Genomic DNA, 24,538 nt, shown 5'->3' with positions numbered 1-24,538 from the left:
CGTGCCGGGTCGCTGGACCTTTACGCTTCGAAATCCTTGAATCCCTTAGAATGCTCTGCAAATCTGCCCGATTACAAAAGCTGGTTGGCAACAAGAGCTGAGGCAGCCATGGCGTTGGAGTTTATTCAATGATTTTGACTTTGCTCCAGCCCCGGGCGGCGTCCGCCCACGAATCCACAATCACGTCAACCGCCATGGTGAAGTTGCGCTTCGGGCCGATGGCCTTGTACAGCAGCATGTCGGTATCGCTGTTCTCAAAGGTCTCGTTCGCATCGTCAGACACGGCGCGGGTGCCCTTGGCCAGGTCGCCGAAGGCCCACTCGGCGATCCGATCGGCCCAACCAGCCGGGTTGACCGTCGTCATGAGTCTCTCGATGTACTCCTTCAGGCGACGGTTGGCAGTCGAGGTCGCTGTTCTTAGTATCTTCAGGTGTTCGGTCATCCACTTCGGCACCGGGCTCTTCGCGTCCGAACCACGTGTGCGCTCGAGGTAGCGCATCATGTATACGGTCGCGAGTGCCGACTCGCGCAGCATACCGTTAGCGTGCAACGCAGAGATATCGTAGAACACATCGGCTCTGGTGGCATCTGCTTCGGAGACGGCCTTTCTCCGGTCCATGAGTCGCGATACCTGGTTGACGAGTTGCGAGCGGATGAGCTCGACAAGGTTGTCACGCCCATCACCCTGTGGAGCCTCCAAGGAGAGGCCGATGTAGGAAGCCAATGCTTGGACGAGGCTGTAGTACTCGACTTCTGGGAGAGTCAGCTTGTCCCGAATATCGTCTCTGTTCAAGAGCGTGCTCATCCACTCCGCCGTGTCCTGACAAGCCGTAATTACGACGTTGCGGTCACGCTCCTTGGCCAAAGCGGCGTTGGCAGGCTTGTACTCTTTCGGCTCCTTGTAGGCTATGAGGCTTAGGAAACGCTCCGAAAGAAGCGACAAGTGTGCTCGTTCCTCCTATTTATCAGGTTAATTACGAGAAACAACAAAGTTGATGCCGGGCTCGTGCAACATACCGATAGACCAGGGCCGATGCTGAGGAAGTCGTGGATAGGACGATCCGGGTTCCCTTCAATGTTAGGGAAGGGGCCATAGTCCGTAGTGTCATGCAGATGCATGCCCGGCTTTATGTGCTCTAAATGACCATCAGCATCAGTATTTCGGAGAAGAAGGCGGTGAGTGCACTTACGGACAAGTCGCTCTTGCCAAGTCTCATGCTTGACTTCGCCTTTAACCGATCTTATGCCTCTGAAATGATCGACGAGGGCCATCACCATGGTGCAGCTCTGCTTGTGTTTGGTCCGGGTAACAAGGTGGCCCAAAACACTAGCATAATTGCCGTGGTCGAAGGACAAACGTATGTTATTGGGGATGTTCTTGTCAATGGCACTTATGTAGTACTGCAAGTATTCCGGTGTTGGTGTATCGCCCTGGGCATCATCTTGCCAGAGCCCAGGAGCCATGGTGCCAAGACGGTCCGCAAAAAGAGGCCCCAGACTGTTGAGCGTTACGTTCTTGACTTCAAGAGAGTCCCAAATCGACTTGGCATGCGACACCGCTCCAATAAGGATATACAGCTTGACCAGCAAGATAGAAAGGTGCTGGCTCTTGGTGGACTGCGAATAGTACTGCGCATCCATCCAGAGGATCGCCTGCATTACGCGCTTGCGATCGGCCCACGCCAAGGGGGAGTTGTCATTGCGCCCCCAAAGACCATCGACTCCAGCGAGCTTCAACAGGCACACTGACCCAATGATAGTCAAGTCGGTATAAGGGCTGACACCTTCGCTCTTCAGCTTCTCCTGTAGGTCTCCTTGCTTGAGGCCGGCTTTCCAAGCCCAAACGCACTCTTTCGCAATGTCCTTCAAGCAGCTTTCGCATCTCTCAGGGACGGAGTCGGAGTCACAGATCCCACAAGTAGCTCCGCGGTAGGTGGAAGACGGCTTGTAGCAATTCGGGGCAGTGGTGAAGTAATATCGCAGCCGAAGACGTAAGGTCAGCAACATGATCTTTTGGAACTGCGATTCCTCGGACTGTATTGGTCAGCCTCAAGTCGTTCCCCGAATACACGTTTCGAGGTGGCCGGCAGACTTACTTGGGAGCCATTAGTGTCCAAACGCTCAAGCAGAGCCTTGGCCTCGCTGATGGAAAGCAGACCGTAGAAGCGGCTGAGTGTATCAAAACAGCTCATGTCACCATAATGGGAGCGAAAGTAAGCCACAAGGCCATTGATACGGGCTTCAGAGGCACTTGCCTCATCTGACTCCGACTCGACAGGCGTCTCGAACAATATGGTCAGCTTTGCCTTGTCCAGTTGCGTATGGTAGATGGTATGCTGAGAACCGAATTTGATAATCGTTGTGAAGTACTCCTCTACCTCCTTGAGTGCCCTTCGATAAAAAAGTTAGCGTCATTCTTGGACTGGAAACGATGATTTTACTCACTCTTTGGCGTTGGGTTGCTTGCTTGCGGCAATGATGAAGTTCTCCCACATTTTCGAGTCCTTAACAACGGTGCGTGTGGCAATAGACTCACCAGCCAGTCTGGCCTTCTTAAGATCTTCAGGCGTCGTGATATTCAGGCGGTCCATAGCCGCCGTAAACTCCGCTGCTTTCTGTTCGAGCGACTTCTCTTGCTTAGGCTGAGCTTCCACTTCGGCCTTCTCCTTTGCCTTGTGCTCTTCCACACGCCAGAATGCAACACCGTTGTCGAAGATTGCCTTGCAGATGGTATAGAACTCATCCCAGGCGCCCAGGTCCATCAGGTAATCCATCATGGTAGAGCAGATGGTCTCAAATCCATCCCTGAGAGAATGAAGAGCATTGTACTTGGGATCTGTAAGGCACTTGACTAAGTTCTGCCCCTCGTTCTCCTTGATGGTCATGTTGAGCCAGAGCAACATGTCATCTTGGGTTGCAATAGCACGAGGTGGCAATGACTCGGAGCCAGAGTCCTGGCGGGAGGATTTGGCTTTCTCGATCTGCCGCAGAGCCAAGGTCCGGAACATTGATTTCTTGACATCAGTGTCTTCAAGCGAGGACTGGAATCAGAGTGAGTAGGAAGATCACGTGAGCTGTTCTTATAGTGTCTCGGTCTCTTACTGCATAGATATAAGTGGTAATGATGTTGCGGAAGTGGTAGCTTCGCTCACTTGGGAAGCTCTTGTCCATGATTGCAGCAATCTGCCAAGGGAGTCAGTCGAAAGGGGCAAAAAGGGCGCGACAGAGGCAGAAACCGTACCTGTTGAGTATGCTCCCAATCAGAGTTAGCAACACATGAAATGAAGCTCGTCTTGGCGATATCCTCTTGTTTCATGTTCGCCTTGACCACATTGACGCGCATCGCACCAACGTACTTGGGATACTGCTCAGTGGTCATTCCGGCAGTGACGAGCGCCCATTCATACAGGTCTGCGGTGGCAGCGTCTTTGACCACAGTCTTGTCATTGAGGATCTTGTCAACAGCCTGCCAGACAGCTTGACGGTCAATAGGAGTTTCAAGCTGTGATCGAGCGGCAAGTTCAAGGGTCTATATCCAATTAGTATATTGCCAGCAAGGCCGGTGACTTTCCCCGTCAAGAAACGGGGCTAGAAAAAAAAGGGCTAAAGGCGGTTCTAAACAGTGATAATGGATCGGGCAGTATCCTTTATAGCAGGCGATCTGCAGATCCTGGTCATCGACGTAAGTTGTTGGGTGGATGACCGCCTCACGGAGAGCATCTAGCAAGTAGATCATAGCATCCTGGGTATCATCTGCAGCAACTCGAGGGCTCCAGAGGAAAGTGAAGTGTAGTTACTGCTGGTGAGAGAAATCATATGGTGGTGTGCCAGGGGCGGCCCGGTCTATGCAGAGACTCGGCGACTAATACAAGGTCCTCTTGAGCGCTGCATAGCCGCCGAGCCTTGTGCACATATCTCACCAGACTGAACCATACCGCAGATGCTACACAGCGTGTCTCCAATGACATCGGCAGATAAGACAGAAAAGAACAGACGCAGCTTACCTCGAAGTAGGGATCTTTGCTGAGCTTTGCTTTTGATCTAGCCATGTTGATGACATTAGCCCACGCTCCATCCTGCCAAGCACGTTGGATCTGCATGCCGCAGTCATTCCGAAGCGATGGCCGGTGGGCCCTGTAGCCGTTCATGGCGGCGGTGTTGACGTTACGGGATGGCAGAGGCCGCCGGATGTTGTGATGGTGTTGTTGGGTGAAATGGGGTTCGAGAAGAATCTCGGTGGGGGATCATGGCAGGTGTGGAAAATTCGAACCAGGTCAAGTCACACGCAGATTAGATAAACCAGTTCACGACGTGGCCGAAGCTTGACAATTCCGGCGATGCTTCTCATCGGCGCATCTCGAGTCTTTACAGTGTTTCATTATTCTAGAGCCTTTGCTAGGTACCTATCGCGTGTTTACAGCTGTGTGGCCTTGGTCGTGCCCCTCGACCATTTGGTGGGGTTGTTTCTTTCTGCCACCGTTTGCTTGACCCCCCTGCAAGGTGGACATACATTGATCAGTGGTGAAGTATAAAGCGTCAAGGACCCCCATATATTTTGCACTTCTAAGCCAGCCACACTTGGTAGGCGGTGACGGTTTCCACACTCTCGGTACAGTCTGGATGCAGCTTGAGGCCTGTACCACTAGATTACGTCTAGATATCTGTTCTTGGATGAAATGTATTTAAACTAAAACTCATGTAGTATTATATGATGGTCGCATTTGGCATTGCGCTCTCGTGATTCGTGGATCCTGCATGTACAATATTTTACAATTGGCTCCGGGGCCAAAGCCAGGGCTGGCTTCCAGTGGCTCCTGGTTGCTTTCGTCATGGCAGGATTTCGAACCCGCCTAAAGACATGCTGGTTACCAGAAGATGCCGGTCTTTTCTTTCTTTCGCCTCTCGGTCTTGAAGTCTGTCAGCCAAGCGATCTCCCGAAGGAGTGGGATACCATTTGTCATGATCTCGTACTCACCCATTCCTTCTTGCAGTTTCGGTATGCCCTGTCCCACCGTTAGTCCTGCATTTGTATGTCGCAGCTGGGGCCTAGACAGAATGCTTTGCGCCTGAACCCATAGCACCCGAAACTCACTCGAAATAGTCCGAACACATCTTCCGGTCGCCTCCGTTTCGATTAAGGCATCGTATACTGCGTTCGGCGGCTTCTTGGCAGGGATCGAAGTATTCGCTTCTCGACTTGCTGTGGCGGGAGCAGAGGATTAGAGAGGCGACCGAAGGTGGAACAGTAATGCAAAATTGGGGGGCCTCACTTCTGGAATTTGTTCTTGTTCTCCTTGCTCCAAGGGTCCTTGCCGTCCTTGCCTTTGGGGCCTTCCTGGCCGACCTTGGTATCCTTCGCTGGTTCGTCTTGAGTGGACATCTTGACGTTTGCGATTGCGCGCGACAAGGTTATGGACGTGCTGGTGAGCTTGATGGGGAGTTGTTACGAATCGGAGGAAGCTCTAGGCGGTTCGCGCTTAATCCCTGCTATCAGGTACAGGTATGTAGGTATCATCGGCTGGTCGCAACATTAATGTGCCGACCGTGGCTCATTTAGTGGACTTAGACGCCCGCTCGAGGGAGAATAACCAGTGCCTCGACGGCATCAACGTCACTTACAGTAACTTGAACCATTGGTTGCCCGGCAATTCCTAATTCGTAAACCGCCCGATGATATCTGCTGGCCTGCCAAGATTGCCAGAAATGTCAATCCCAGGTATGAAGGCAATGGCATCTGCCACTGCAACTTAGGCAAAGTATGTATTTTACGTCTGCTGGTAATACCCTTGTCTCCCATGTCTCTTTAAAAGTGTTGAATCCGGGTATATTGAATGTAATGGATATCAAGATGCCTTTCGATTCTATTTAGAGGATTGCTTGGACATCGCGCCCTTCACAGTATCGCTGCCTAAGTAGACAATACATTGTCGAGGAATGGGATCCTTCATCATATTACCCCTCATCGCCAGGGGCCATGAGAGGTCGGAACGCATTCAATCGACGTCATGGCGTTACGTGAAAAGGAGTAAGCACGGTAACAACTTCATATGGCAATACACGCTTGATATGGTTTCTTAAAGGATTGGTATGGTCTCATGCTTGGGATAGGATCTGACAACAGTGAATCCTGCGAGTGAGCGCCCAGTCATATCGCCGTAAGCTTGCATGGTTGATGGCTGCTGAACTGCCCGCGCAGCCAGAATCTCGGGGGCGGGTGTGGCCAAGCTGATGGCGTGGGCGATCCCTCGGCCTCTCTTGTTCTGGGCCCTTGGCTGACCTGACTACGTGCTGCAGGCCCGTTACCCGCCCAGACTCGATCATTGTTGTTGACGCTCAGCTCGCAGGAGCAACATCTTGAGATGAGACATAATAAAAAAACTACCCGAGAAAGCAGGACGATGCAAAGCACGAGACATTCCGGTTTATGCTGGCCGGTTATCTGACAACTTCATCACATTCAGCGAGCCTAGTTGAACGGCAGACATTATCAGTTGTTTGATATTTGTACGTTGAATATTCGCTAAGTATTTCGAGTATGTACATGAAAGTTGGGTATCAGATCAGATATATCGACCATTATAAAATACGAATGCTTTCCATCTCCAAAGCCCTTTGGAAGGTCAGGAGTATCCTTCTCATTGCCTGACACCGAAAAACCAATTGGGGGCAGTCTGGCTCGATCCTAGATGCGACTTTAGCCAGCAAACTGTATTCCCCTGATAATTTCCCCATCCGGCACCCACGCAGGCGTCGTTTGCCGCGCATCCATTCAGGCAGTCCTCGAAGGTGGCCGTTTGGAAGGAGCCCATATCCTGGGTTCCGCCGCCGCTGTTGTAGTCGAGATTGCAATTGACCCGGAAAAGCTTGTTTTTGTCCTTGGAATCATAGAGCGATCCATTGTTCGCCGGACACACTACCGACGTGACGACCGTCGGCGACGGTGTAGCGCTGTTCAGGGCACGCCCGCGTTAGCATTCGGATCGGTATATGAGGGGGTCGAGTAAGTAAAGCTCTCCTGAGTGTCTCACGAACCTTGAAGAGTCGTCACTGCTGCTGCTACGTGCTCCTAAGCCGACGCCCAAGCCGACGGCCACTCCGATGACAAAAATAGCGATAAGGGGCCCGACGATGAGCCAGAACTTTTTCCTGCGCAGCCCCATTATCGTCGGTTCGCGTGCTGCTCTTTCTGATGGCGACGGGCCAACCGTCCCGTTCCAGTCCGACATGCCCCCCAGGTGGCTAGACGGTGGCTGTTGGTATGGCGAGTATGGGGACGGGTGGTCATGGTAGACATCGTGGACTGGCGAAGTGGCTTGGTATTGCTGATGATACTGTTGCTGCTGCTGCTGATACTGCGGCGAGTTTGGCGATGCCTGATCCCATGGCTTCTGTGATGTCGGCCCTGACACTACCTGGGGCGCCTCGGGTTCTGGTACCACTTCGAGCCCCGGCTGGCCCTCCGGCTTCACCTCCAAGCCAGGTTGAGTATCGTGAATGAAGGCCATGGCACCTTTTCCTTTTGTGGGGGCGCGCTCTCTCTGAGGTGGCGACGATCTCCAAGCAGCGAGTGAGTCGTTAGGTAGGCTTCGTGTGTAAGTAAGTAATGCAAGTTGCCAAGAGCGACGGAAAGAGGGCGAAGGAGTGTCAGTGGGCGTATGTATGAAGGGGAACGAGAGAGTGGAAAGACGCCAAAAGGCTTAGCAGGGCCGCTCGTTCGTTTTTCTCCATGCCGTCTGCTCTGCTACTCTTACTAGTCCGGCCGCAGCCCTGTCGGTGCCATCTCATTTACAGACAAAAAAGCATCTCTCCAGCTCAGCTCGTTATGGGGCCGCGGGGGACCCGTCGCGCGCTGATTCGGCTCCCCTGCCACAGATGGCCACAATAAGCACCGGACCCCTGCAAGTGCTTACCGTTGATCAAAGACTGCTGAGACTCAGCAGATTAGGCCTGTCATCGCGGCGCATCGTCTTTCACCATTTCCCAGCATTTGCGCCTCCTTCATCTACTTGAGAGGTATGCCTGGCTTACAGAATGCGCAGTACCTACATACTTATCCGGCTTCTTCATCTACCTGATCTTACTACCTGAACAATTGCAGTCGAGGCAAGGATTGTATGCGCGCCCCGGGTCCGTCTGGATTCCAATTATACGAGATCTGCAGCGCCAGGGGTCTTTTTGGGACCAGCTGCAGCCTGCAGATGCACACAAGAAGACACCATAACGGTTTGCCAGGCTATTTCCAGTTCTTCAGTTCTTGGCAGCGTAAGAGAGGGCCAGAATTCACACAGTAAGCGAGCGCATCCGTCATGTTTCCTATAGAAAAGGGAAATGGTACGAGGTAGGTTTTCTGGTTCAGGGTCCCAACAAAGAGATCGATCGGCACCACGCAGCCCGTGCGAATGGCACAGCAATTCCAGTTCCAGTCCAAGTGGATGTCGCGCCGGGTAGGCGCAGCGACTATTTATATCGCAACCATCTCATTCATGACCAGGCTCGTCCAACCAACAAGTTGCGCTGCTTGCTACCTCTTGCCTATTAGCATACATACTGAATCGAGAAAACAGATAATAATGAGTGAATCTCCAATCTGGTCAATCCTCCTCTACAGAAGCGACTCACCACATCTTTGCAACTGTGAGTTCTCGCCACTGCTTATCTTCCTGGGCGGCGAAAGGCCCGAAATGTTAAGCAGTGGTCTGGGTTAGGGCGTTTCGTCGGTAGTGGGTAGTCCCCCCGATGCTTAGCCCAGGTCCCAGATGGCCTACTGCCTACCTATGTAGGTATTGCCTACGAGCCTACTTCACACGCCAGCACTAGCTCTATTAAATGCCACGATGTCAGCCCTGACCGGGATTGGCTAGCATCAACTTCTTTGGGAAGGAATCGCTCTCCACCGTCATAGACAGGCACAGGCGTCCACCTCGGATCGACACATTGTCACCGACTATTGAACTGCTATGGTGCCCGAAGCTTTCCCGATCGTTCCTGGTCGAAAGCGCTACCGCTTGTAGGCTCTCTCAACCTCCAGTGGCTTTTTAGCGTGAGTTCCCCCTGCATGTGCTTGCGGTCTTCGGCAGTCTGTTGCCCAACTCCGCTGTTACAAACAAATGCGCTGTCTCCTTGCTATCTCATAGGAAGGTGTGCCTACATGTAGGTATATATCGCTATTCTAGACCCTACGTATCAATGGGGGCTGTTTGGTTGTAGTAAACTAAAGTTAGTAAGCAATACTCCATCCTCCTTGCTGTGGAGATGGGGACATGAATGCGCTTGCTTCCCTTCAGGGTACCAAGGAAACTGGACAAGGTTGTGCGGGCTTGATCATATGCGTTGTGTTACAGGATAGGGGCTCAACCACTGCGCCGGGCTCATCTAAGGAGGGCTTTGCGAGACGCTAGATCTACTATATGTAGCATATTACCGAACTTCTTCCAGTGGGACATCGAGCCCGCGTGTACCTTGGTTCACAAGCCAGGTATTCACTTCAGAGAGCGGCCAAAAGCATCACCATGGACCCAACCGCTCCTGCGATAGCCCCGGTGTACCCGGAAGACTTGGCAACACTACTTTCGGGGACCTCAGGCGTGGTGGAGGCAGGACCCCTATAATGACCATCAGTCCCAGGATCAAGATCATGCAAGACAAATAAAGACCCAACTTACCCGCAGCTCCAGCTCCCCGCGGCATCGACCTCGCCCCTGCCGTCCCACCGCGCCATGGCCGGGTACGGGCACAGCGGCCGCTGCCGCCGCACGGGCGTCGACGCGTCCGAGGGCTCGTCCCACGTCGTCGCCACGACGGACTCGACGGCGGTGCCGTTCTCAACCCAGCCCATGAGCGCGAGTAGCACGTCGTGCCGCGCGTCGCGGTACCCGGGAACCGACCACGTGTCGTTGCCGAGGGTGCTGGCCTGGAACGGCGCCGCGAAGTTCCACGGCGCGTCCACCGCCGTGCCCCCGCAGTGGCCCATCCCGGGCACCGTGAAGTACCGGAAGAACTCTCGCACCGCCCCGGCGTCGCCCCCGCCCGTCGCCCCCACGACCCGGTCCCAGTACAGGTCCGAACCCCGGGCCGGCACCAGCCCGTCCGCGAGGCCGTGGTACATGATCATCTTGCCGCCGCGGTCGCGGAACGGCTTGAGGTCGTAGTCGTCGGCCGTGGCGTCGCCCGGGTCCGTCCGCGCGGCGTACGCGGGCACGCTGTCGTTGTAGTCCTGCCACCGCCAGTGCGGGTTGTCGTACAGGAAGTAGCGCGCGTAGTTGAGCCCGTACAGGCTCGTCATGTTCTGGCTCAGCACCAGGGACCACTGGTTCTCGCACCCGGGGGACAGGCCCGGGTAGAGCAGCGCGCCGTCGGCGGCGCGGTAGTCGCCGTACGCCTTCTTGGTCGTCTCGATCTGCGTCGCTGTCAGGCACGCCGACTGGTTGACGCCCGGGCGGTTGCAGGCCATGACGGTGTAGTCGGGCGTACAGGCGTCGGGCGCGCTGATGATGCCGTCCTCGACGCCGTCGAGCCGGTCGCACTGCCGGACCACCTCCTTGGCCATGGCGGGGAACAGGCTCGTGTTGATGTGGTTCGGTCCGTCAAGGGGCAGGTTGTACGTGCCTACTTTCGAAACCCACGTGTTGAGGTGGCTTGTGTACCATGCCGCCGACCCGACGAGCACGCCGTCGAAGCTGTCTGGCGAAATCTGGACCTCCTTCAGACCCTGGCGCCCGCCCGTGGAGCACCCGCTGTAGTAGGAGTAGTTGATTTTCTTTTCGTAGTACGCCTCGACGACTTTCTTCCCAATCTGGACGGACCCGTGGATGGAACGCCAGCCCCAGTCCTTCTTGGTCTCGGGGTTGTTCAGCGCCCACGATATGTCGCCCGTGGTCGAGTTATGGCCCGTGTCCGTCGAGATGGTGGCAAAGCCGTACTTGACGCCGACGCCCATATCCAGCCAATTGATGCCTCCACCAAACCCTCCATTTCCATAAGTGAGAATTCTATCGTTCCAGTCTACTGGCAAAAACAGACCGAAGCGATAGGCAGAAGAGGGCGAGGACTTGACAAATATGGTCACGGCACACAGATCCGGCAGGTTGGTAGGCTGAATCGGGTAGTTGAGATTCCGCAATCCTTCACCATAGGTATTTCCGCTCTCAACAAAATCCACTTTTTCGATCGAGGTGTTGGGCGGGAGGACATCCATGAAGCTGTGGTCGTTGCAGGCCGCAGGGACATCACGGCGCCCCAAGGCCGTCACAAGGATCGGCACGAGAGCAACCCAGACGAGAGTCCTTGCCCGCCACGCCGGTTTCGCCATTATGATGATGTCGCTCAAGCGATGATAGATGAAACGGTCAATAAGGACAATATCGAGATGTTTCAACTATAACACCTACGAATGAGCGCTCCAAAAATAAAGGGGGGTGGGTCAATTCCCAGGCCGTCGATGACGGAACAAGACCACACCTGTGTGATTCGCGGCACACAGTCTCCCAAGTCTTTATAGTGGGAGTGGTGCATCGTGGGGTTGATGCATCATCGGCCTAGGTTAGGAGCTAGCCGAGACGAACACGAGGGTTACACTGAACCCACAACAACACCAGTGGTCAGATTCTGGCAGACTTACCGTTACTTTTGCCGTGCACGGGCTGGCGGGCTGCATCTGCCGCGGGTAAATCAACTAGGAGTGTCAGCAAACCGGGGTCGTCTCTCTGTTGGAGCCAAGGCTCGCGGCATGCCGACCGACACCCCTTGCTTCCCCCGCAGAAGACCCAGAGGTGGTGATCAGAATGCAGGGTCCGTTACCCCAGATTACCAGAGATTGATTCGAATCCAGCCTTGGCCATCGCATAAGCGGTGGTACATGAGCCGTTATACGCTTGGTCCTGGGATGTTTGAGGGGTATCCTAAAAATAACTATCTAAATGCTTTATCGTGGCTAGGATTCATTGGCTCTAGAAGCCCAGAGTCCAATGCCATCTCGATTGGAAATCGGTTTCGTTAGGGCTAGCCTCAGACAACCATATTGATGTCTGTCTATGTTTGCGGGCAATAACACTTGCCAGGGAAGCCAGTTTACTGTCATAGAGAAGCCTAGAGCTTGTACAGTCTGACCTCGTCCCCTTCAATAGTCAAGCTCTGGATGCTCTTGTTCTTACGCTGGTAGAATATGACCAGCCCGATAGCCCCGATAGTCACCACAAAGAGCATAGCACAGTTCACGCCGTGTCCAGTGGGATAGCCCTCCGTGGCTTCCTCGGCCTTGTAGATCCAGACTCCGGGTATCTGGCCCAGTCCTGCGCCGATACTCACATTGATAGCAATAGCAAGTCCCGTCGAGGCCGTGGTCCAGATGTTCGATGAGAGCCACCCCAGCATCGGCGGCACGCACGCAAAGGCCCCGGCAGAGCCGATGATGAGAGTGGCATACCGACCGCCGTAGTTGTCAGGAGGTAGCACGGCAGATACAAGAAACGCAATGGCACCAACAAAAGCAGCACCTGCGCAATGGTAACCACGACTATTGAAATGGTCGGCAGACCAGGAAACTAGGATCTGGGAGACTATTCCTCTTCCTATCAGCATCGCACCAGAAAAGTGTCGTCAGTGGGATGCGCTTACCATAAGCTGCCTGTAAGAAACGGTGGTTAGCACCTTATCACGTTCTGTCTAGACTGCGGCTGGATACGTACTGCATAAGGCGGCACAGACATGAGTTGGGCCTCCAGATCCTTATACCCTAGCCCCTGTGTGATCGACGGCACAAACAGCGACAAGGAGCTGAAAGGTAGGGAGACAGCAAAGTAGATGGCGTAGTGCCCGTACAGTCGCCAATCCATGATTGTTGCCTTGGCGTCGGCCCAGGTGACGCCCTTACCCTCGCCCTTACTGCCTTCGAGGTGCAGCCGCTGGATGGCGAGGTCCTTCTCGGCCTCGGAGAGCCAGCTCGCGCGCTCCGGAAAGTCAGGCAGGAAGAAGAAGACGGCGACGGCGGAGAGACACGAGGGGATTCCCTCGAGCCAGAAGAGCCACCGCCAGGCAGCGTGCCCGGCGGTGCCGTTCATGTGGCCGATTCCGTAGGCGATGGCGCCGCCAAAGGCCCCGGCCAACGTCGCGCTGGCCAGGATGAAGGCCACGCGCACGCTGCGCTCGTCGCTCTTGTACCAGAAGGTCAGATAGTAGACCAGGCCCGGGAACAACCCAGCCTCGGCGGCGCCCAGCAGGAACCGCACCACGGTCACCTCAGCGTACGTCTTGGTGCCGCCCAGGCCGATGGTGATGGCGCCCCACAAGAACATGATGATGGCCAACCAGCGCGAAGGGCGGAGCTTCTTGAGCATGATGTTGGATGGCACCTCGAAAAGCTAACGTGGGAGAATGATGTTAGAAAGGGGCCGCTGATTCTTTTCAGAGCTAGAGCTTTTTGCTGTCATCCCCATTCTCCGTCATCGGGTTCAGTAACAACTTACGAAGTATCCGATCAGAAAAATCATCAGAGCCACGTTGAACTGGTAGTTTGACATGTGGTTCTCGGTCTGCATGTCATCTTGGCTGGCATTGTTCAGAATCTTGGCGTTCCCAATGTTAGACCTGTCGAGGTAGCAGAGGAAGTAGATGCCGGCCGAAAGAGGGATGATGCGTTTGTCCTGCCTCCAGAGAAGTTTGCGCTCAGCAGCGTTGGAGGTCAGGATAGTGCTGACGGCGGCCTGGGCTGCGAATTAGTCCAACCCCGAGCTTCCTAGTCCACGATTCTCACTTACATGCTTAACATGACCCCCTTCGATATGACGCGGAGTAGTTTCGCCTTTCTCTCCACCGTCTGACATGATGCCTTCTTTTACCGGGTTTCTGTTTGGCAGGTAGGAAGAAAGGATCGGTTGACCAAGGAGGACAGAAGGCAAAAAGCCCAGAGAACCGTGGGGCAGCAGGCCGAGATTACTTATACAGTCTTCAAATAGTCCTCGCGATGTCGATGTAAGCTTTTAGTCGCCACGCAACACTGGATGCATGCCATATCAAAACATGGCATTGGCCCCCCAGATACTCCGGTTTACGAGAGCGCGGGGATGTTCCTGGTCATAGCCTAGGGAGGCATGGCAGATTGACCGCCAATCCGGTAAGAGTTGCATCTGGTCCCGTGGTGTCACCTTCCCGACAGAAACGTTATGGATAGCGACATGCAAGGTAAGCTATGGACGCGGCGTGCAGCTGTCAAATCAAGAACCCCCTGAGACGGCCGGATTACCCAATCAACAACAACAAAACATCCCGGAGCTGACAGCCTACTGCACGAACTGCGGGGAAGTGGCATCAGTCTAGCCCTAGGAAACGGGCTGTTAATGATTAACCATCCCTAGCCAATGCAAGGGTGAAGGCTGCTTACCTCGGGAGGCTGCGGTGTATGTCGGTTAATGAAAGGATTTATGTCGGTAGTTATTTTTTTGGTTGGGAAACGGGCGTCGCCTGTGTAAGATGGGTCAGACGACTTCTTCAATTTGTTTGTGGAAGAGCAAGGAAGAAAAAAGAAAGAAAAAAGAAAGAAAAAGACGTCGAAAGCTCAGCCTCCCGGTGGCTTGATACCGTCCTGGGCGCATCTTACGAGCCAAGGATTGCTGCATCTTCTTTTCTACCACCACCACCACAGCAACACTGCCTGCCTGCAGACGGATAACGTTTGGCCCTGCAGAAAGAAAAGCCCACTTGGTTGCTGATCTGCAGGAACTCAAGCGTTTCTTGTCAATCAAAACAAACAACATCGTGGCTACTGGCACCTTGTGCAGTATTTAGACTTTGGGTTGGCCATTCCATGACGTCGAGTTTTCTTGGGGTTGCATGTCGAACCAACTCTCCTCACTGCCCCATGTCAATACAGATGATGGCAATTGCGTCCAACCTCTGTCCTCTTTTCGATTCCCTGCGTGGCCACGTTCACATTTGCATCCAGCATTGAATAAGTGAATTTGGCGCCGTAGCCGCAGGTTCAATGAACGCTTGGGCTCCTAAGAAGGGAGGACTTTAGACTCGGGCAATGTTACGTTACCCCCTGACGATATAAAAGCCCACCCCTTTAGAGAGCAAACAGCAAGATGACACGATGATGCCGAGATTTCCAGTACGTGCGGCTCCTCGTTCTCCAATGAGGTGACATCTCATGATTTCTGACCATCGTCAGCGAGACGGCCGAGCCTGACGGATAAGGCGGAGCTGAAAGTCAGCTGGGCTGCCGGCTGCCGCGAAACCCAAAGGGGCCTGTCCCGATTGGCCCCCGGCCTTCGGGGCTAGAAAAGCCATGCCGTGGTCGTCCCTGCCAACACGAAGTCCCTGCTGGCATACCAGCATGCGCCAAGTCAGCAGCCACCGCCTTTCGCACTCTCACTTGATTATGGATATCAGCGACGGTAGTCGAGGCCCGTGTCGAGTCTTCCCGACTTCGCTCCTTACATGGAAATCGCGCCACCACCGCAGGCTGACAGGGCCCAAAGCGAAATGAATGGGCATGGGTTTATGCTTGCTATACGATGCTTCTCTGCCAAGACGAATCACGAAGAAAGCCGGGTATAAAAGGGCATCGGGTCTGCTCCAATTCAACTCTATTGACAGGTCTTCCGTCACTGCGGTTCATTGTTCTCAAGTCTCTCCAACGAAAACCTTATTGGCATACTACACCCGGCCTGCATCTCCATCACTCTCGCACGGGGATTTCGAACCATACATCTATAGTCTACCATCATCCAACAACTACAAGATGAAGGTCCTCGCAGCCATAGCAGCCGTTCTCAGCAGCAGCATCTCCCTCGCTGCCGCCGCACCGCACCCCCGTGCCAACTTACCAACCGAGATAAATATTGCCGGATTTGCTGCATCTACCGAGCCCACGAAGCCAGACGCACAGTAAGACCTTTCCCACCCTTGAGCCCTCAACACATCATGCACTCTTGAAAGATCGTTACGGTATATGCATAGAGACTTGACTGACCATCCATCCAACGGCAGGGTTAGCTTCACCGTCAGCGTTCTCGGAGGCGGCGCCGCCACCAAGTGCGCGTTCAACGGCCCCGCCGCCGAGGGTGGCCTGCTGCCCGACGTCTCCTGGCGGGCCTGCGACGACGCAGCCTTCCAGTGGCAGTTCCGGCACGAGCCCTCGCGGCCGGGCACTAGCGGGCCCTACCTGCTGGTCGTGACGTACTGGGTCGACGCCCAGACCGGCCAGCGGGTCGCGGGATTCAGGGAGTGGCAGGCGAGCGTGTTCCCCATCTCTGAGTCCGCCGACGGGACCTCGCAGGCCTACAACGGCGAAGCGGACTTCTCTATTACCGACCTCTCGTAAAGGGGGAATTGCTGGCCGTTGTGGAAGGATATGAAGTGGAAATGGGAAGCCAGTCGCCAATTTTATGGGCGTTGCACTTCTCTCTAATGGGTTGGTAGTGAGGTCCCTGAATTAGACTGTGGTCTAAGCTGCGTTCTGTTCGTTCTATAGACTTATACGGTTAAGCTTGGGCCTCCATAAGAGCCTGGTTAGTTTTATATACCATCCGTTCCTGGTGTGTGCATTTGCAAGACGACCGAATACGTACAGCGTTGGTACGTTTGTAATAGCTTTGCACAAACTACAACGAATGGCTTCTCTTATTTTACGGAACCTCCTATTCGAAGCCTAGTTCATCTATCAATTTTGCCACGCGTGGAGACTCAAGTTCGCTGGGTCGTCTCGCTTTCTCATTCTTGTCCTGGGGTTTGTACCTCAAAGGACTGCGATTTCGATTGATCGAAAAGGTTGGAAACGCAGAGACGGTGCGCCTGTGACTGCCTCCTTCGCCGCCGTCGTTGGGACGCAGGCCCAAGGGTCTCTGCAGAGCCGCTTTCGTAGCTTGGGCCCGGGCCCGCTCCTGTTCCAGATTGAGGAAGAACATGGAAGACGACAACTCCTCAGTGGCCTCCGCCCCCTTCTGCTCTTCTACTACCATTTCAGCGCCATCCCCTTTCGCCATATCGGCAGGCTGCGCTGCCCCCTTCTTTTGTGCCCCCGTCTCCCTGGTACGTTGGAACTCCGCCGCTCCCTTTTCAAGAGCCCTCTGCCGCTCCTCTTCGAGCCGTCTCGCTCGACGGGCCGAGGATGTCCTTCTATTGCCCACTTCTCCGGCCCAGGCCATCTCTCTTCCTTCGTCACACGAATCGCATCTGTCTACACACCGGAATGTTGCGGCCTCTTCTATCCCAAGCGACTGCGCCTTCCGAATTTGATTCCGCAGATACCGGTAGCCCTTCAGGAGCTCCAGCGGAGCCTTGCCGTAGTAGCACTCAGGCACGTTCCTCAATACGAGCTCCTTCCACTCCCGATGTCGCCCGTCATAGCCGGTGCAGAGACCGAGGTACTCGGCCCAGACGGGCAAGTACGCAGCCCGGCTCCAGCCCACGATAGCCGTCACGCGCCCCGCGTCGACGAAAACGTGGTCCAAGTCCAGGTACCCATGAGTCAGGGTGAAGGGTTCCGGGTCCGGCAGGAGTTCAAGGGCCTCATCGATTTGCGGTTTCACGTCGTCTGCCTCGATCGCCCCCAGCTCCTCCCGCAGCCTCTCCTTGTACTGCTCGGCGGTGTCGAACCTCATGGGTCGGCGGCCATCCTCCCCGCCCCCCGGGAGGTGGTCGAACTTGATGACGGTCCCCCCGTCAATTCCCTGCATGTTGGGCGACCGAATCGCTCGCCACCGCGCGACGTATCCACCCACCTGCCGCGCGTAACTCTCCCGTTCCTCCATCCCGAGCCCGTTCCACGCCTCGGCCAGCGTTCGTCCGCGGGCCCGCTCCGTGATGGCGATGGCGACCTGGCCCTCCTTCCACGCCGCCACGACCTCGGGCACCGGCACGGGCGTCTTTCCAGCGGTCTCGGGCCTACGCCGCAGCAACCGGGCGGCCTCGACCTCGGCCGGTAGCCGCGCCGGGTGGAGTGTCCAGTCCTGCCGCTCGCGGACGACGTATTTGCGGCCAAAGGACCAGGCGTAGTTCTCGAGGTCATTGTATTGCAATATTAGGCTGCTGCTGAAGCCGAGGTCCGGCTCCAGCACCGTGGTGACGAGATCCGACGGGCTGGCGTGGCACACGACGCACGGCGCGTTTTCCGGCTCGAAGACGCGGCGCTGGTTCGAGTCATGGAGCCACGAAGCAGTGGCTCGCTGCAACGCATCCTGCCGGCTCCAGACGCACCGTGGATAATCTTGGGCCCGCACTTGGATATCGAGGGCCTTCGCATGGGGGTTGGTGTTTTCTGTGGCTGAAGAGTCGGTGCGAATGTCGCCTATCCAGTTTCAGTAATGATTATTGGTCTTAACTGCAAGATTCAACCCTTTCGAGACACCCTGAAGACACCAGACCCGAAAGTCACTTACCAAATATCGGGTAGCACGGAATGCTGTTGCCTTCTTCGTGCCCGTTCAAATCTGTATCCCGACTCTCCTGAGATTCGTTATCTGAAGTACTCAAGGTTGTGGATGTGAAGATCGGAAGACTCCCTCCTTCGGGAAAGGTGCCTATAGTCGTCCGGTGCTCAGCTCTTTCCTTCTGATCGCCCTCCATCTGATAATTGTAACTCGCGGGCCACCCATCTGCTTCATTCACTTGGGAAAGACGATCCGAAACCATTTGTGCGCTCGGCCAAGCAGCAGTAGGTGCATCATGCCTCACTTTATCATCTAACAACTTCGACGTCAGTGACAAAACTGCCTCATCTCCCGTACCGTATTAACAACGAGCGAGACTCGCATTGTTTGAACCGGCGGGAACTGCCCTGTGTCGACTTTCATTGAGGAGGGAATGAACAAAGGCGCCAAATGCAAACGGCATTTTGGCCGATGGAGCAGCATTCACCGTACAAGACAAAGCCATTAGGCAAATGTACAGGATTGAAAGTTAGATTTCTGAACTACCTACGGAGGCCTATTCCGAACCATATGGAAGATGGCTGCATATACATGGAGTCATCCCTGAGAAACTCCTAAAGGCGTGGTACATTCTCGATCCTTCCAAGCCAGAGTGAAAATTGGTCGTTTTCATGATGCGAATCAAGTGGCATGAGCTGGTGAGCTTTGGTAAGAGCCTAGCTGGTAAAGTCATTGGCATTTGCCAAGATGCAAGCATCGCCAAAAGCGCGAAAGTCGCAATTGGCAGTAAATATCGAAAAAATTGATCCAGACGCCGAGCTACTGTATGATTCGAAGGAAGGAAGAAAGGAAGAAAGGAAGATAGGGGAAGATGCTATTCGATACGAGTCTTCCTCTGCGTATTAAAATTAAACCAAGACCACAAGCTTAGGAATTGGTGTTCCGGAAATGCTCAATGTGAGTGAGCATGGATGTGCTCGCTGACTCTAGGGCTTCTCCGCCACGACGCGATACGTCGTCGTCGATAAGCGCATGTTGTCCATCTTCACAAAGGCTTGGCCGTCCAGACAGAGCCGGTTGATGAGCGTCTTGAAGTGGTACGGCACCAGGTGGAGCTTGACGCCGGCGAGGATGGCTTGCCTCATGGCTCTGAAGTAGATATCCACTTTGTCGATCAGTGGAGCTTGAAGGTCGTCAATGCTGGGATTGTCGGAGCGCGATACGCTAAACCCGGCACTTCGTAGGGCTGCTTCGAAGCTGCTAGGGGTTGGGGTCCCGACAGCGCCAATCAACGGCTTGACCCGGCGCATGAGCTCGGCATGCTCGGCGTTTGTGGGATCGTACGCCGGCAAGCTCACCCAGTCACAGAGGATGAATTTGGCACCTGGCTTCAGTATTCTGAAGATCTCCTGGAAGAGCGCTCGCGGGTCTTTGCACAAACTCAGGGCCTGGATCTCGTAGAATGCATCAAACGATGCGTCGGCAAAGGGCAGGGGCAGATCGTTCAGGTCATGTTCCACGAATTCGTTACTCAGCCCGATTTCCTTGTTGAAGCTGATGGCTTGCGCGATTTGGTTGGGGTCAATGTTTAAACCCGTAACCTGCGCGCCCGAGTACTTGGCCATATGTGCGGCAACACGGCCACGGCCACATCCCAGATCCAAGACGCGATCGCCTGCTTTCAGACCCAGGTCTCTGGCAATGGTTTCCTCAAACAGTAGCTGGTTGTCCAAGACGGATGCTTGTTTGTCCATTTGCGGCGGGATGTACATTTTTTCCACATCGCCGAGAGCGCAGCTGCAACAATATAAGTATCTCTGCTTTCGCATATGTGTATACGGGGATCATGCACCCCCAACGTAGTGCGCCGGCGGCAAAGGGTACCGAGAAAGAGGGGACTCACAGATGATTCATGATACCATAGTAGGACTTGAGACAGGAGCCTACGCGTTGTTGATAATCTGGGCCCAACGCATCGATCATTTCCTTCTCATTCTCCCAGTCTAGGTTATAAATAACATAAGAGTCCATGAAGTCTTCGACTTCCTTGGGTGTCAAGTTCCAGAGGTGTTTGAACGAAGCGCGGAATGTCTTCCATCTTTTTGTCGACGCAGAGCGATCTACGGGAGAAGACGACTTCTTGGATGGCGCATCACGGCCCAGGTTGGGTGCTAACGCGTTGATCTTCTCGTTGCTGGTGTTACTTGATCGGGGACTCTCGCTGCTGGATCTGGTGGCGGCATCCAGGGGAGGCAACTGCTCTGGCCGCGTGGATGTGACAGCGGCCATGTTACCGGATGCTGAGGGTGGAGGGGGGGAAGGAGAGGTGGTGTGTGCAAGCGGGGAGAGGGCAAAGTGCAAGAGAGAGATTGGGCGGTATGGCTGGGCTCTGGGTGATGCGATGTTACCAGGGACTGAGAAAGACAAAGACGAAGTGCAGGAAGAAAACTAGGTTTTTACATTCAGCATTGGCCGATCGTCAGAAGGAAATCCAAACAAGGGAAGGCCGGGTCACGGAAGTGTATAAGTGCAGGTTATGTCATGTAATTTGATCGGCCTAAGGCAAGCAGCAAGGTCTGGCTGGGATGGATGCCCTGGATTTCTTCGTGACTCGGATGCTGCGGGACCACCGCTTGCTTACGAATGAATGTAGCAGTGCCTTAAGAATGGATGATATGATGGGCACAGAAACGGACAGGCTCAATGCAATCAACTCGACACGGCCAAATATCAGGTAGGGCACACATATCAGTACAGGAGATTACAGAGCAGGCCCAAAACGGATTGCAAGTTTCGTATTCTTACTCGGCAGAACCGGGAAACACAAGGTCAAGCAGCATGGGATTGGATCACGGGGGACGACCGGTGACCCGATGGATGGCTGGTTTTCCTGCGGTTTTCTGATTTCTATCGTGGGGCCTCTCCGTTGTGTGTGACTAACAAAAAGCTCAGGCGGAGATGGCAAATGGCAACACGGCACTGGAACGATGCATCGGTCAGTTCATGCCTCAAACGTTTCCTTCTTGGAGATCGCCCAATACCGGTCAATAAAAAGAAGATGTGACGGGGTTTATTTGTTGGGGCGGACAGGTTGTACCACGTACGTGTACGTGTGGATGGAAATGCTGGAGTAAAGAAGGCACGGCCGCAGCAGGTGGGTGTGCATGTCGTTCCAGGTGCGCCCATTGGATGCCACTGGCAATGGCGTCACTGAAAGCGAAAAGAGTTAAAAAAGCACGGCCGGCAGCAACAGTCTGGGCAGGAGACAGAAACACACGTCAAGGGTACGCAAATAAGATTGGAAAAGTCAATAACGTGGAAAATAACATTGGACCCAATCTTGAAAAGCAGCACACATGCTGGCATGCTGTCATGTTGATGGTGCCACTTCATCATGGGCTGCCCCTCCTTGACAACTGACAGATCTGCGGGCATCCATTCCTCCTATCGGTTTCAATCAGGTTTTCCAACGCCCATCAGCCCGGACCGACCCCGGCAACCCCCCGTAAATTGGATAGAAACACTCACGCTTTCCTACCAACCGAACTTTTACGCCGAGACGCCTGCAGGCCTCGAAACAACGTTTGTTCTCGCTCGGAATTTGACCATTTAACAACAGGCCAGGCCAGCCACAAAGCCGACTGTTCAGCACTTACAAGGTGCATCCGAATTAGCGTGGATAAGCCTTCCCGGCGGCACCGATTTGACAAATCCAAGTTGCTTACAAATGGTGTCACCTATGTTGTTAAGCCACCTGCTTAATTTCAATTTTGCACATGCGTTCCCATCCGGCGGTTATGGTGAAGATGAGCCTACTGCACCCCTCAGTCCGAATCTGGCAACAGTTTATTGGCGCGTATCACTTACCGTCAACACTGAACATATCCGCAGTTGGAGGATTGCGGCCGGCCTCAAGTTCCATGTGTTGTTGAAATAAGCTTCGAAGGAAGCCGTTTCAGTAGTCCAGGGTCCGCAGCAAGTCATCCAATACGGGCCTGGGCATGTAGGCTTTCTTGGCTGAGCTCAGCCGGCGCCATGGAGAGACCTGACTCGTTGACTCGTGTCTTGGGCCGAGAAGGATGGGAGCAATCCACGTGGTGAACGGCATCCCGCTTATGTAGGTATTATTCATGGACATGGATAATGGGGTGGCAATGTCTCATCCCGGATGGTCTCCTGCACGCTGCCATGATTGACATCCGGACCCCAACACTGGCGTAGACACAGGTACATGTACGGTTTGATAACAGACAGCCTTCCATCTGCGTGCCAATCTGCGTGTCTGGTGTAACCACCGCTACTTGCTCCGGGTAGCTATACAAGTACGAACCATGCGTCAGTAGTAATGGGGTTCCGGTCTTCGTCGGGGCAGCTCAGATGCTCCCGTATGGGTGGGATCGACTGACTGTCTAGCTAGCTTCGCTCTCCTTTGAACGAGGTACTGTATCTGATCTACACTTTTACCCATCTTGCCCGGCTCAGTCGGGTATTGCATGGATTTGATTTATCTACATCAATACGCATTGCCGATATCTCCGCATGCCGGTCTGAAGCGAGCGCTGTTCGACACCTTCGAAACACCCAAATCTATCAATGATGTATGCTCGCACTGGGCTTGTTTGTAGCACATATCAAGAGGAGCAGAAAACGGAACAGTCGATTCCTAAATCTCTCGACTGGAGGAGTTCAGCCGCCCAGTCCCACTTGAGTCTCCCCTTCAGCTGAAGTGGTGCTGGAATGGCGTGTTTTCTTCCCGCCCGCTTCGTGGAAGATGGCTTCCCAGACCTTTAGCTTGCCGGATACCGTGTCATGATCGGTCCCCTTGATGGACTCGGCCGTAAAGTCGATGCAGTCTTCGAACTCACCTTCCTTTCCAGCCCAACATTCCTCCAGGTAAACCTGGCCCCGTTGTCCAATCATCGCATCGGTCTCGGCGAAGTATACACGCACCTTGACTCTTGCCTTTCCTTCTCCGAGATCTCTGCTCCTTTCTAGCTCGGCCAAATCTCGAATAAAGGTTGGGTAATCGTCGCACTTCCCCCACGTCCCGGTGGCTCCTTTCTTCAAGCACTGCATTACCTCACTGTCTGCGCCTACTGTTTGCCCTTCAAACATTGTTTTGGGTATCAGTTCCCACAATTCTTTTTGCAGATCGCGAGCTATCCCATACTTCTTCTCTAATCTCCGAGAAGACGAATGGCCCTCATTGCTGCTGTTGCCTGATCTTCCAAAAATGGCGCTTGTGGCTTTGGTGAACACCGCTCCACTTGAAGCAAAGGCGGGCTGCGCCTTGGTGACGAACAGTCGCGGGATATGATGCCAGGCATTGAACGCCTGATTTGGTAACCACTGAGCCATCTGCAAGTATACAACCCGAGAGTGCGTAGGGTGCACAAAGGGTGCTACAAGGCGTTAGTACGTTTCGAAGTACAGGTGCCGGGTAGCTCATCGTTCTCCAAGGTTTGACCCTGAACCACTTGGAGCATTCGAGCAACCTACCAAATAACGCGACAAACGGCTTGGTGGGGCTCAAGATATCACGGAAGTGGTACAAGAGGTTGAGGTTGTAGATTGTTCCAGCACTGTGTGAAATCAGGGCGACGTGGTCAATGCCGAGGTGCTTAAGAAGTGCAGTCGCTGTCTCGAGCCATACAGCGAGTCTCTGCGGGAGCGGCACGTTGGTAGAGTAGCCCATGCCGGGACTATTGGGCGGAGACATGATTGTCAGATATCAAGAAAGTCTCCCAAGATTCTGTCACGACGAAGGCTGAGCACACATACCGGTCAATGACTAGAACCCTTACTCCTAGCTTCTGCCCCAGGGCATGCAGGGGAAAGACTCCGAAGAGCCGCGAGGAGAACATGCCCGGCATGTACAGCACAGTCGGGACTGCTTTGGGGTCGTCGCCAGCATCGCGTCCTGCGTCTGCGTAGCTCACCACGAGGGAATCGTGGTCAGCCGTAGCTGGCAACGTGAATCGTTGGTGGAAGCGCTCATTCGCTAAGTAGGCCACGGCACGATCATGTGCCGAAGTCGTCGTGGCGTCGCTCGTAAACTCGGCCATTTCGTTCTTTGTCTGTTACGAAATGGTCCAGTAAGAGAACTGTTCATGAATAAATTAGGTAGGTAAGTTTGTAGGTAGTAAGGAGCAGTGGTCTTGGTAAGTGTTGCC

At 54.2% G+C, this 24,538-nt stretch overlaps 9 protein-coding genes across 9 annotated transcripts; 1 reads left to right on the top strand and 8 right to left on the bottom strand.

Moving 5' to 3' along the window:
- Positions 1-121: 121 nt before the first annotated feature.
- PG985_006271 (N-acetyltransferase B complex non catalytic subunit) lies at positions 122-4,148 on the bottom strand (the record flags this gene model as incomplete). Its single annotated transcript, XM_066826040.1, has 8 exons — positions 122-958; positions 1,018-1,136; positions 1,191-2,034; positions 2,097-2,391; positions 2,446-3,041; positions 3,103-3,183; positions 3,242-3,529; positions 4,005-4,148. The coding sequence occupies 8 exons, from the start codon at positions 4,146-4,148 to the stop codon at positions 122-124; spliced, it is 3,204 nt and encodes a 1,067-aa protein (XP_066685647.1).
- Positions 4,149-4,865: 717 nt separating this feature from the next.
- Positions 4,866-5,380, bottom strand: PG985_006270 (uncharacterized protein; the record flags this gene model as incomplete). Its single annotated transcript, XM_066826039.1, has 3 exons — positions 4,866-5,046; positions 5,093-5,200; positions 5,271-5,380. The coding sequence occupies 3 exons, from the start codon at positions 5,378-5,380 to the stop codon at positions 4,866-4,868; spliced, it is 399 nt and encodes a 132-aa protein (XP_066685646.1).
- Positions 5,381-6,635: 1,255 nt separating this feature from the next.
- PG985_006269 (uncharacterized protein) lies at positions 6,636-7,505 on the bottom strand (the record flags this gene model as incomplete). The annotated part of the gene is made up of 2 exons (XM_066826038.1): positions 6,636-6,948; positions 7,033-7,505. The coding sequence occupies 2 exons, from the start codon at positions 7,503-7,505 to the stop codon at positions 6,636-6,638; spliced, it is 786 nt and encodes a 261-aa protein (XP_066685645.1).
- A 2,153-nt stretch (positions 7,506-9,658) lies between these two features.
- Positions 9,659-11,308, bottom strand: PG985_006268 (uncharacterized protein; the record flags this gene model as incomplete). Its single annotated transcript, XM_066826037.1, has 1 exon — positions 9,659-11,308. The coding sequence occupies one exon, from the start codon at positions 11,306-11,308 to the stop codon at positions 9,659-9,661; it is 1,650 nt and encodes a 549-aa protein (XP_066685644.1).
- Positions 11,309-12,084: 776 nt separating this feature from the next.
- Positions 12,085-13,817, bottom strand: PG985_006267 (MFS general substrate transporter; the record flags this gene model as incomplete). The annotated part of the gene is made up of 5 exons (XM_066826036.1): positions 12,085-12,554; positions 12,613-12,622; positions 12,684-13,355; positions 13,461-13,697; positions 13,752-13,817. The coding sequence occupies 5 exons, from the start codon at positions 13,815-13,817 to the stop codon at positions 12,085-12,087; spliced, it is 1,455 nt and encodes a 484-aa protein (XP_066685643.1).
- A 1,919-nt stretch (positions 13,818-15,736) lies between these two features.
- Positions 15,737-16,318, top strand: PG985_006266 (uncharacterized protein; the record flags this gene model as incomplete). Its single annotated transcript, XM_066826035.1, has 2 exons — positions 15,737-15,882; positions 15,985-16,318. The coding sequence occupies 2 exons, from the start codon at positions 15,737-15,739 to the stop codon at positions 16,316-16,318; spliced, it is 480 nt and encodes a 159-aa protein (XP_066685642.1).
- A 316-nt stretch (positions 16,319-16,634) lies between these two features.
- On the bottom strand, positions 16,635-18,561 carry PG985_006265 (uncharacterized protein; the record flags this gene model as incomplete). The annotated part of the gene is made up of 2 exons (XM_066826034.1): positions 16,635-18,283; positions 18,375-18,561. The coding sequence occupies 2 exons, from the start codon at positions 18,559-18,561 to the stop codon at positions 16,635-16,637; spliced, it is 1,836 nt and encodes a 611-aa protein (XP_066685641.1).
- A 790-nt stretch (positions 18,562-19,351) lies between these two features.
- On the bottom strand, positions 19,352-20,654 carry PG985_006264 (uncharacterized protein; the record flags this gene model as incomplete). Its single annotated transcript, XM_066826033.1, has 2 exons — positions 19,352-20,162; positions 20,269-20,654. 2 exons carry the CDS (start codon positions 20,652-20,654, stop codon positions 19,352-19,354), a joined length of 1,197 nt encoding a protein of 398 aa, XP_066685640.1.
- A 2,397-nt stretch (positions 20,655-23,051) lies between these two features.
- Positions 23,052-24,430, bottom strand: PG985_006263 (uncharacterized protein; the record flags this gene model as incomplete). The annotated part of the gene is made up of 3 exons (XM_066826032.1): positions 23,052-23,767; positions 23,865-24,067; positions 24,147-24,430. 3 exons carry the CDS (start codon positions 24,428-24,430, stop codon positions 23,052-23,054), a joined length of 1,203 nt encoding a protein of 400 aa, XP_066685639.1.
- Between the last annotated feature and the right edge of the window lie 108 nt (positions 24,431-24,538).

The sequence above is a fragment of the Apiospora marii genome (genome assembly GCF_038362585.1).
Source record: "Apiospora marii strain CBS 49790 chromosome Unknown utg000004l_segment0_segment0, whole genome shotgun sequence".
Taxonomy (NCBI): domain Eukaryota; kingdom Fungi; phylum Ascomycota; class Sordariomycetes; order Amphisphaeriales; family Apiosporaceae; genus Apiospora; species Apiospora marii.
This window is presented reverse-complemented; position numbering and strand designations above follow the sequence as displayed.